Source organism: Vicugna pacos, chromosome 17, assembly GCF_048564905.1.
Source record: "Vicugna pacos chromosome 17, VicPac4, whole genome shotgun sequence".
NCBI lineage: Eukaryota > Metazoa > Chordata > Mammalia > Artiodactyla > Camelidae > Vicugna > Vicugna pacos.
Window position 1 is genome coordinate 23,679,304 of NC_133003.1, and position 11,754 is coordinate 23,691,057.

At 48.2% G+C, this 11,754-nt stretch overlaps 1 protein-coding gene across 3 annotated transcripts; it reads left to right on the forward strand.

Annotated features, from left to right (window-relative positions):
* The first annotated feature begins 5,793 nt into the window (after positions 1-5,793).
* On the forward strand, positions 5,794-11,389 carry PPM1M (protein phosphatase, Mg2+/Mn2+ dependent 1M). Of its 3 annotated transcripts, none has more exons than XM_072941408.1 (10): positions 5,794-6,949; positions 7,585-7,708; positions 7,850-8,104; positions 8,548-8,660; positions 9,043-9,127; positions 9,224-9,342; positions 9,505-9,568; positions 9,796-9,903; positions 10,014-10,162; positions 10,619-11,389. In XM_072941408.1, the coding sequence occupies exons 1-10, from the start codon at positions 6,483-6,485 to the stop codon at positions 10,644-10,646; spliced, it is 1,512 nt and encodes a 503-aa protein (XP_072797509.1). In that variant the 5' UTR covers positions 5,794-6,482; the 3' UTR covers positions 10,647-11,389. The 3 variants fall into 3 exon arrangements, with proteins under 3 accessions (XP_072797509.1, XP_072797508.1, XP_072797510.1); XM_072941407.1 differs by having other exon boundaries at positions 5,797-6,949; positions 10,502-11,389; XM_072941409.1 differs by having other exon boundaries at positions 5,803-6,105; positions 10,502-11,389.
* The last annotated feature ends 365 nt before the right edge of the window (positions 11,390-11,754 follow it).

Consider the following 11,754-nt stretch of genomic DNA (forward strand, 5'->3'; position numbering starts at 1 on the left):
CAGATTAGTGAAAAATAATAAGGTTATAATGGAAAAGAATCTGAAAAGAAAAAAAATACATGTATGTTTATGTATAACTGAACACTTTGCTGTACACCTGAAACTAACATTGTAAATCAACTACACTTCAATAAATTTTTTTTTTACAAAACTAAAAATAAAAAAGGTTATGTTCCCTGTAAAAATGTCCATCACTGGATGAACTACGACCACCTTAACTTCAAGGTCTCCCCTGCTACCTGGTTGACCCCACCCTCCATCATTCTCTTTGTTTTTCTCACTACCTGATACATTTATTTACTTGCTTATTTGCTTATTTTCTTTCCACCACCAGTAGTTAAGTTTTTGCCCCTGCTGCATCCTCATCACCTTAAACAGTGCCCAGGATTAGTAGGTGTTCAGTAATATTTGACAAATAAAAAAAATCTGAATGAACCATTAAGAGTTAAGGTGTTGCACACTTAACTATGGCAGGGCACATTTATTTAATCCTCATGACAGCCCTACAAGGTAAGTGTTGTCTCCTTACAGCTGAAGAATCTGAGGTTCCAAGAGCCAAAGTGATTTGGACAAAGTCACGTGGTAGTGAGTATCCCCAAGAACCTTAGTTTCCTTTACTCAAGACATTGGAACAGTCAAAGGATGAGAAATCCTGCTGGGCAGCGGCCCTTATCACCTCCATCAGTGTCTCACACCTCAGTGATAGTTTAACTAGAGGAGGGAACCTCCTGGGAGGCTGAGGTTGAAGCCTAGTCCTGCTCACCTTCAGAGCCTAGGATGCAGGTAAGGAGCCCAAGGGCCAGCAGAGTACCCAGACTCCATCTATGGCTGATATCTGGTTTCAGACAGAAAGACGAGAAAGCTACATACAGCTTCTCAAACGGATCCAGGGATAATCAGAGTGTTCAGGAGCAGGTTGGTTGCTCCTTTATTGCTGTTTCTCAACACAGAGTCAGCCATTGAAATTATTAGAACATTTTTTTTCAGGTGGGTCAAAGATTTAAATTTTTTTTTCTAAATGAACTATAAAAATACTGAAGAAACAACGGAGGAAATTTGTAAAATCTTGGAGTGAAGAAGTCCTTCTGAGTATGTCACCAAACCCAAAAACCGTAAGAGAAAAAAATCAACAGATCCATTGAGATTAAAAATAAAAGTCTATATGGAAAAACCCACAACCAAAGCCAAAACATAAGCAGCAAACTGTAACTGGATACAAACAATATACTTGTAAGTAACTTCAAAATAAAGAGCTGATTTCCCTTATATGTAAAGAGCTCTTGTAAATTAAGAAAAAGACCAATGGCCCAGCAGAAAACTGGGCAAAGGATACAAAGAGACCATCCACAGAAAAGGAAATACAAATAATGTCTCTCAAACCTAGGAAAAGTTAGTTATCCTCTCCTATTAAGATAAATGGAAATCAAACTAGCATACTTTTTACTTACAGGTTAAAGATGAAAAACTAATTAAAAACTGCTATGGTCATCTAAAAACCTAAAATTATTACAATATGATTATCCTGTATCTCATTAGCTGATTTAAAATAATTTTTGCACTTTAAAGTTGTTTATAATTTTCTTCAATTAAATAAGATGCATTTTGATGTGAATATATCAATTAAACACTGAAATATTTCCATGGCATTCACATTATATGCAAAATTCAAAAGGAAAAATAAAGTGATAGAATAAAGATATAAAACTAAAATAGCTCTAAGGGAATAATGAACTTCTGTTTTATGTACTTTTCAATTCTTGGTAAGATGTAGCATGTAAATCCAAAGTTATTGTAAGTAAGATATAAATGACTCAGAGTATCAACTTCCCATATTGTTCTACCTAGGATAGTTGATAAACAAGTCTGTGACAGCCACAAAATTATTTCTAGAAAATAAACAAACTAAAAGACAAACTGAATTGTCAAAAATTTGAAAAACACTCAGAGACATTTTTTATAATAGTTAATGGTTTTCATTATTATTTAAAAAATCATGCTTATTCTAAGAATTCTAGAAAATGTAGCAAAATATCAAAATAAAATTATTGAACATCCAAATCCTCTGACCCATGGATACGTACTTCTCATTTCAGTGAAATAAGGCATTACAAAATAGAGACCATACATATTTAGAACTTGTTAATACACTGAATGTTTCTGTCATGAGCAGTTCCTCAAGGAAATGGATTTAATTTAATGTTTTATTATTAAGGTTGAAAATGTATTTTTCTCAATGTTTGTAATGACAAACCGACTTCAAATAAACCTCAGATTGTTTCCAAAAAACAAAAAAAACTGCTATGGTCAAGGCATGGGGAAATAGGCTGTTGGGTGCTATCTTCACGTAGGACAATATCTACGAAATTATTAATGTGTGTTCCCTTCCTCCCTTTTAAAAAATTGAGGTGAAATTCACGTAACATAAAATTAACATTTTTTAAAGTGAACAATTCAGTACGTTCACTATGTTGTGCAGCCACCACCTCTATCTAACTTCAAAACGTTTTTATCACTCCAAAATAAAACTCCATATTCATTAAGCAGTTATTTCCCATTCCCCACTTCCTCAGCCCTGGCAACCACCAGTCTGCTTCCTATGTATTTAACTATTCTGGATATTTTATATGAATGAAAGCATAAAACATGTGACCTTTTGTATCTGGCTTCTTAGTGTGATGGTTTTGGGGTTCATCCATCTGGTAGCCTATATCAGCACTTCACTCCTTTTTAGGGCTGAATAGTATTCCACTGTGCATATATGCTACAATTCGTTCATCCATTCATCCAGGACATTTAGGTTGTTTCCACCTTTTGGCTGTCATGAATAGTGTCGCTATGAACCCAGCAATTCCATTACTAGGAACTGATCCTAACAACATGCCCACACCCAAAACACTGTAAAGCAAAAATCTGAAAACAATCTAAATGTCCTTCAGTGGGGGCTAGCTACATAAAGTCCACACATTTGTAGAGACTGCTCTGCATCCCTCACAAAGAACAAGGCAGCTCTTTGAGGACTAATACAAAAAGATAGAGGTATCTTACATGAAAACTTCAGGTGCAGGATACAGTGTATCCTATCATTTGTGTAAAGAAAAGGAGAGGAAGAGGAAAGATTTAACATATATATACAGCCGTTAGCTACTCATTTATTTAAAGCAAAAGGTAATAGACATATAGCATTGTATTAGTCCAAGGTGTACAACACAATAATTTGATATATGTATATATTGTGAAATGATACTAAGTTTAGTTAACATCCATCAGCACAGTTACAATTTTTTTTTCCTTGTGATGAGAGCTTTTAAGATCTACTCTTTTAGCAACTTTCAAATATACAATATTGTTAACTATAGTCACCATGCTGTACACTATATCCCCAGGACTTACTTATAACTAGAAGTTTGTACCTTTTGACCCCTTTCACCCGTTTTGCCTATCCCCCACCACCTCCCATCCCCCACTTCTGGCAACCACCAATCTGTTCTCTGTATCTATGAGTTTGGGTTTTGTTTTTCATATTCCACATAAAAATGAGATCATGCAGTTTTTGTCTTCCTCTGCCTGATTTATTTCACTTGGCATAGTACCTTCAAGGTACATCCACATTGTTGCAAATGGCAGAATTTCCTTCTTTTGTACAGCTGAATTCTCTCTCTCTCTATATATATATATATAAAACTTTATCCGTTCATTCATTGAGGGACACAGGTTGTTTCCATGTCTTGGCTATTGTAAATAATGCTGCAATGAATATGCTAGTGCAGATATATTTTTGAGGTAGTGATTTCATTTTCTTCAGATAAATACCCAGAAATGGAATTGCTGGATCATACAGTAGTTCTATTTTTAATTTTTTAAGGAACCTCCATACTGTTTTCCATAGCAGCTGCACCAATTTACATTCCCAGCAACAATACACAAGGGTTCCATTTTTTTCCCCATCCTCACCAGCACTTGTTATTTCTTGTCTTTCATGTAATTTTTTTTTTTGACTTGAAATTGCACAGAATGCCCCTTACATCTCTGGAAGGACCCACAAGAAACTAGTAATATTGGTTGTCTCCAGAGAGGGGAACTGGGTGGCCAGGGGATGGGGCTGTGGGAGAGACTTATTTCTAAATACATTTTTACACCTTTTGAATTTTGAGTAATGTGAAAGTATTAAATTTTAAAAATTAAATCTAAATAGACCTTGTTAAGAACAGATATGGAACTCAACAAAAGCTATTTTTATTGTAAATGAGAAAAAAGTAGCATAAAATCCTTTCCTTTTTCTAAGCTTGCTCCTTCCCTATCCTCCATTCCTCGTGTGCTGGCTGTTACCTGAGCAGAGGTCTCCAGCCAGGAGAGGGCAGGCTTGGGTTCACTGGAGTAGTTGGGAGAAGGTTGTCATGCAAGGGTGAGAAGTTGCATAGTTTCCCAGGAGGGCTCAACGCAGGAATAAAGGCAGACCCACCCCAAGGAAACTTCCTTGCAATTTCAGACGTTGGAGACAGAAGAGCCTAGATGCTTCTGGGGAGAAAAAAAGACAAACACAAGCCAATCCAAAGGTCTGGGAATGAGAGAGGCACTGGATCTCAGCAGCAGCAACAGCCAAAATAAAATGAACAGAGCAGTCAGAAAGAATTCAGAGCCAAAATACCAATCAAAAGCAAAGGCAGAATACAAACCCTTTTAGACTTGCAGGGACCCAGAAAATTACCTTCCAGTCATCCTTTGTTGGAAAGTTTTTAGAGGATGTGCTTCAGCAAAGTGAGAGAGCAAACCAAAAGAGTCAGGATTGGGATCCAGGCAAAAGCAGAGACTCCCAGGAGCCTAGGGAGCCAGAGGAGCCATGGTGGCACTGAAGGAAAATTAAGGCCACCTTGGAACAGGAAGGATGGGATTGCCACAGGGACCCACATGGGTCTGAAAACTTAAAATGACTAGACTGGACCACCTGTGACATCTGGCTACCAGGAGCTTCTCTGAATACACCTAGAGAACAGGACCTTCATCCCACCCAGGGGAGTCCAAGACAGTGGGTTGAGAGAATAGACTGTTTGCATTGGTTCATCTAATTTTAGACATTAAAAGCCTCTGAGCCGTTGGCTTGTGGGATGAGGAGGTTACCCCACTGACAGAATTGCAACTGCCCACGCCCTCATCCCTGGTCCATTTCTGTCCTAATGACAGGTGGTAGCTTAGGTGTCCTTTGGAAAGCTTTCTCTGACTTTGCCCCCTCCCCCTTACCAGCCAGATCCAGTGCCATCCACCAGAACGTCTACCATTACTGCAAGGAAGAGCATTTTGATCGGTGCTGTGAGGCCAGCGTGTGAGGCCTGGCATACATAATGGGTCAGTAAATTAGCTCCCAGGCTACCCTAGAACTGAGTAATTTGAGGGAGGGAAGTTGGGCACAGCTTCCTGCCCCTAAAACCTTTCTCCTAAGGGTGGGGGGGGTGGGGAGAATGACTCCCAGTGGGGCAGGCCTGGCCTCTAGGAGGAAGTAAGGCCTAGTGAGCATATGCTGGGCTTGGGTGTGGAGGCTAAGGTAGGGACTTTTCCCGTAGCCCTCCGGGGGGGGGGGGCCTGGGCTGTGGGGCCTCAAGGGCTTTGAGCTGGTAAGCCTGCCGTCTTGGAGGAGGAAAGGGGAAGAGAAATGCCCCACAGGGCTTCTGAGTCAGCTGCACTGTCATAATGGAAACAGCACAACCCTGGGTGTCAGGACACTTCCCCTCTGCACCTCAGAGTCCTCATTATGAGATAGAAGTAATTGTTTTGCACATGGAGTTGGGCTTAAGTGATAGAGGGTGACAAAGCACTCTGTTAACATGCAGATGTGAAGAGGGACACTACCGCTAACTCTGTGGTGGCAGCTAGCCTGGGGTTAAGAGGCTGCAACATCTTGCTTCCAGCCCAGAGGAAAGTCATTCACTTCTCTTAGTTGCAAATCTGAACTCTGACCAGTTGGAGCCTTTTTGGGGACCATGGATTCCTCTTGCCCATCAGTCACTCACACTCTAGTGAGGAGCCTGCTGTCTGTCCAGAGAGGACATTTGGATTCGAGGAGCAGCAGTTTATAAGGCTTGGCGCTGAGGATCAAGGATGAGGAAGGCCTGGGTAACCATCAAGCCCCTTCTGGGAGTGGAGGGTGCCAGGCCAAGTGGGTGAGGCACGGAGGTCACCTGAGGGAACACTGTGCTCTGCGACTCTTACTCAATGTGTTAGTTTTTCACCTCCAAGGACATCTTGTTCCCATCTTCCCCTTGCGTAAGGTCCGCGTCCAGCAGAAGGAGGCCTGAGGCTCTGCCACGGACACTGATCCAGCCTGGAGGCTCAGGCCTGTGCGGATCAACCCTTCCAGCCTCACTGGGTGGGGAGGAGAGGCTTGTCCCTCTCAAAGGCTCACGTGTGGGTGAGCGTCAGCCCGCTCAGCTTCCTGTGTGACCCGGGACATTGACTTCGCCTCTCTAGACCTCAATGTTCTTGCCTGTAGAATGGGGGTGATAAACAGTGTTTGTTGGCTTGTTAGGAGACTTGATGAACCGCATGACACCCAGGCCGCGCACGACTCTGGGGGCGGCGGGAGATTGGGGCTTGGGGGCGTCGCCCTGCCGGCCCCGCCCCGCCCCGGCCCGCTGCTTCCTCCTCCCAGGCGGCCCGGCGGACCGTCCGCCCAGCCTCCGCCCGGCGCCCTGCGGGCAGCCCCCGGCCGCCGCGCCATGTCTGCCGACTGGTTCCGGCGCCGCTTCCTGCCAGGAGCTCCGCTCCCCGCACAGGGGCCGCCCCGGCCCCGGCCCCGGCCCCGACCCCGTTGCAGCCCTGTGCCCTACCGGCGGCCCCGCTTCCTGCGCGGCTCTAGTTCCAGCCCCAGCGCAGCCGACGCCTCGCGCCGCCCGGACGCCCGGCCGGTGCGCAGCCCCGCGCGGGGCCGCGCGCTGCCCTGGAACGCAGGCTACGCCGAGTGAGTGTCCAGCCCCGAGAGGCCCCCGCCGATACACCCCTCTCTGGGCTATTCTTGTCTCGCCGCCGCGACCCCCACCCTTGTGATCCCGCCTGGGGTCCGGTGCTGACCGAGAAAACAAGCCAAGCTGAGTGAGGGATCCTCCCTCCCCTCCCCAACCTAGTGGATCTTCTGGACCCTTGACAATCTCCCTTAACCCGCTGCAGGTCGGGAAGATCCTGCACCCCTGGGGCTTCTAAAAGAGGTAGGGACACTGGGTAGAGTTCCAGCGTTCTGGGCTTTGGAGATCCCACCTCGCCCTGGGTTATGCCCTTTGATGCATGGGACAGGGATTCTGGCTGAGATGGGGCAGGGGATGGGCAAGGAAGCCCCACATCTCCCCAGATAGCCTTCCCTTCACCTCCCAGCCCAGGTCAGCAGGTAGGCTGCAGAGAGGTTGAGCCCTGAATTTTACTAGGCCTGAGATCACTGAACGGTTAGATTTCCAGCATTTGTCCAGATGTGTTTCAGCGACAGCATGGGAGCTGGTGCTGGGGGGCGGGGGGAGGGACTCCTCTCTGTTCCAGCTCTATTCTGTGTGCCCACGGGGGCATAGGTGCGTCCCTGAAGGGTCACTGATCACTTCCTGGCCTCAGGATCATCAATGCAGAGAAATCTGAGTTCAATGAGGATCAGGCGGCCTGTGGGAAGCTGTGCATCCGGAGATATGAGTTTGGGGTTGAAGAGGACCAAGAGTGGCTGACTTTGTGCCCAGAGGAAGTGAGTGCAACTGAGCCTGAGCCCCTCTTACAGTCTGGGGTCAGGACTGCAGGCTGAGGTTCTTGCCCCAGTGCCCCACATTGGGCCAGGGGACAACTGGGGAAGCCAGGCAGAGCCTGATGCCAAGCCCTTCCTTTACAGTTCCTGACAGGTCATTACTGGGCACTGTTTGATGGGCATGGCGGTCCAGCTGCAGCTATCCTGGCTGCCAATACCCTGCACTCCTGCTTGCGCCGACAGCTGGAGGCCGTGGTAGAGGGCATGGTGGCCACTCAGCCCCCCATGCACCTCAGTGGCCACTGCGTCTGCCCCAGTGACCCTCAGTTTGTGGAGGAAAAGGGCATTAGGGCTGAAGACTTGGTGATTGGAGCTCTGGAGAGTGCCTTCCAGGAATGTGTGAGTATGGCCTTTGGCTGGGGCAGGAGGGGAAGTTTTACGCCCAGGGACCTGAGGGGCTCTGGGTTGTGGGGCAAAGGATCTTTAGATTGGTAGGAAGGATTGGGTTGGTTTGTTCGTTACCAAATGGTCATCTCTGTCATCATAACTCCTCCCATTTATCCAGCGCCTACCATGTGCTAGGTGCTATTTTACTTGCATCATCTCGTTGCACACCTTGTTGGACCTTGGTTTCCCTTCCTCACTGTTTTGAATAGGAATTCTCACCCTCCCAAGGCATGTGTCTAGATCTCCTGACCACAGGGATCCTGGAGTCATAGCTAGACTTTGGGCTGGGACTTCAGGCATGCTGCTGGGGGGGAGGTGGACTGTAGGATGGGGACTGGGGACAGTGGTATGGTGGCAGGACAAGCAGCAGCTAAAGCAGCCTCGGTTTGCCCCAGGATGAGGTGATTGGGCGGGAGCTGGAGGCCTCAGGCCAGGCAGGAGGCTGTACAGCCCTAGTGGCCGTGTCCCTGCAGGGAAAGCTGTATGTGGCCAATGCTGGAGATAGCAGGTGAGTGAGCCCTGGAGGGTGGGCAGGGTAGGACGGGTGTGCAGGCAGGCAGCAGAGGCAGTGGGGAGAGTGAAACGGGGCTGGAAGTGGAGAGACAAAAATGGGCAAGATTGGCTGAGTTGTTTGTATACCTGGCATGTGTCAAGTGGGAGGGCAGACAGTGGATGCCAGGGAGGGCAGGGACCTCAAATGCCAGGCCAAAGACTGAGCTTTTACCCTGCAGGCCTTAGGTTAGGCAGTCATGGGGGATTTAGAGCAAGGGATTGGCATGGACAGAGCTGACCCCTGGTGGTTGGAGGAGGGGCTGGCAGGAAGGAGGCCACGGGGGAGGATGGAGGCTGCTCCACCACAGACCTCTCCCTCTCCTTCAAAACCCCATCAGAGCCATTTTGGTGCGGAGGAATGAGGTGCGGCCCCTGAGCTCTGAGTTCACACCAGAGACTGAACGTCAGCGGATCCAGCAACTGGTAGGTGCCCTTGGCAGAGGAAGGCTGTGGAGCCCCAATTCCTGGGTTCAGGGCTACCAAAGGGAGCCTAACCTGAGCAAGGCCTCCCTACCCTAGGCCTTTGTCTACCCTGAGCTTCTGGCTGGTGAGTTCACCCGACTGGAGTTCCCTCGGCGACTGAAGGGGGATGACTTGGGGCAGAAGGTTTTGTTCAGGGATCACCACATGAGTGGCTGGTGAGCAAGGTGGGGTTGGGGGATCCAATGGGAAGAGCCCTGGGGTCCAGGCCCAGCTCTGTGGCCTGGGGCAGTCCCCTTCCACCTGGGCAGGGTGGCCCTGTATTGGGGGGATAAGGTGGGAAATAGGGCCTGGGTTGATGTTGGGTCTGTTCTTGGTAGGAGCTACAAGTGCGTGGAGAAGTCAGATCTCAAATACCCACTGATCCACGGACAGGGTAGGCAGGTCAGTGAATGGCTACCTCCAAGAATCCCTCTCAAATTGCCCCATTGAGGTGAGAGTTCCTTTGTTCTCTGTTGGGGCCTGTGGCTGGGGTCCTGGGGTCTGCTCTGAGGTCACAGAATGTTTCTCCCTCAGCCCTGGTGACCATGGGCCATGGTCCACCTCTGTGTGCTTTACTCGTACTTTTGCTGGTGCTGTTTGCTGTCACCTTATACCTCCCTTGTCTCCAGGCTCGGCTATTGGGAACACTGGCTGTCTCCCGGGGTCTAGGAGACCATCAGCTTAGAGTCCTGGACACAAACATTCAGCTCAAGCCCTTCTTGCTCTCTGTCCCACAGGTGAGGTGAGGGGGCAACAACCTACACTAGCTTCTATCTGCCCAAGAAGGCAGTGAGGCTGGTGCAAGCCAGGAAGGGAGCGCTGAGGAAACCTCAGGCTTAACTTGCAGGTGACTGTGCTGGATGTGGACCAGCTGGAGCCGCAGGAGGATGACTTAGTTGTCATGGCAACTGATGGGCTGTGGGACGTCCTGTCCAATGAGCAGGTGGCACGGCTGGTGCGAAGCTTCCTCCCTGGCAACCAAGAGGACCCACACAGGTACGGTTACTGCTGGTGATCTGCCTGGGCCTGGGTTTGTGCCAGCAGTAACACTACGTAGTATGGCCAAGAAGACAATACTGCAGATAAGCCCAGCTCAGAGCAGGTGGCCAAGACTAGGGCTGCCTCAGGCTTCCCAGAGGTGACTGTGGGTCTCAAAAATCTCTGGGTCCTGATTCTCATGGTCTAACCTGTGACTCTCCCAGACTCGGTCTGGCCCTATGGTTGGACTGCACTGCTTGGGTCCTTAGTGTCCAGCCCCGTGTAAAGTTCTCCCTGATGGCTGGCCTTGCCTCTTTGCTCTGGCCTCCAAGTACATCTGCAGGACGGTCCCCACAGGTTCTCGGAGCTGGCCCAAATGCTGATACACAGCACACAGGGGAAGGACGACAATCCTACACAGGAAGGGCAGGTGTCCTACGATGACATCTCTGTGTTCGTGATTCCCTTGCACAGCCAGCACCAAGGGCGCAGTAGCCACTGAGGATTCATACACCGCATCCCAGAACCACTTACGAACCAGGTGCAGTCTGGGCATCCCTCCACCATCATCAACAGCAGGTCTGCCTGCCCCACCCCAAGACACAGCCTAGGACTCTTACCCTCGACCCCAACCCATTTCAAGGAAAGCATTTCTACCAGGCAGTGCTGGTAGAACATGGAGCATCCAGCTCCCCAGATCCCCGCTTTGGCAGGCAGGCAGAGTTCTAATGTCAACAATAACATCTGGCAGACACTTTACAACTTAGGAAACCCATGCGAGGTTTCTGACAAGATCCTTAACAGCCCAATATATTACTCTCTGATGGGGACAGTTGGCCAAAGATGCCAGGAAGGGCAAACAGCCTGTTTGGATCCAGATTTCCAGTCCATGAATAGCAGGATATCTACTCAACAACCCCCAAAACACATGCAGGGTACCTTCTGGGAAGTCTTATGCATACCTGCTAAACAGCCATCTTGCAGCAGCCTGTGGGGAGACCAGCTCAGGTCCTGCTCTGCTCCCCTCTGTACTGGAGGAGGGGCATAAACCCAGGGGCTAAAGTAGGGGGAGAACAAAAAGGGGCAGAGCTGGCTGAGTGGAGAATGCTCTCATTTCTCCTCCTGCCTCTAGCGTGGTCTCCTCATTGCTACTTTCTGGCCTCAACCTTGCCCCAGACTGATGCCTCAAAAATGCTGTTTTGTTGATATTCGTCACTTTCCTATTAAATGTTTCTGTGCAGAAGAGCCCTTGTGAATCATGAATTGCTGTACAACTTGGCATTACAGTACACCTGCTTTTCCTTGTTCCTGTCTTAAAAAATCAATCTTAGCTTTAGCTCTGCCTTACAAGTTTGCCCATAGTCAGCACTGTGATTTCTGTTCCCAACTTGGGGGGAGCCCCAGTGAGAGAACTGTTGCCCAGGGAACAGAAGGGTCTCCACCACCATCTTTGAGCTCTGGGCTTGAGATACCAGATGGGATGCCTTTGTTTTTTAATGCAAATTACAGTAATTTTAGTATAAAGTTTATAGTACATTTATATTAAAGCTAGACTTACCGGAGACAAGTCAGGTGGGGCTCCAGGGCTTGCTGTTTGATGAGTAAGCTTA

Bases quoted from the DNA above. Each gene is read 5' to 3' on its own strand.
- PPM1M (XM_072941407.1), top strand. From the start codon at position 6,483: ATGGGGGTGATAAACAGTGTTTGTTGGCTTGTTAGGAGACTTGATGAA. The intron at 6,950-7,584 runs GTGAGTGTCCAG...TCCTGGCCTCAG, and splicing joins TGGAACGCAGGCTACGCCGA to GATCATCAATGCAGAGAAAT. The intron at 7,709-7,849 runs GTGAGTGCAACT...CTTCCTTTACAG, and splicing joins TGACTTTGTGCCCAGAGGAA to TTCCTGACAGGTCATTACTG.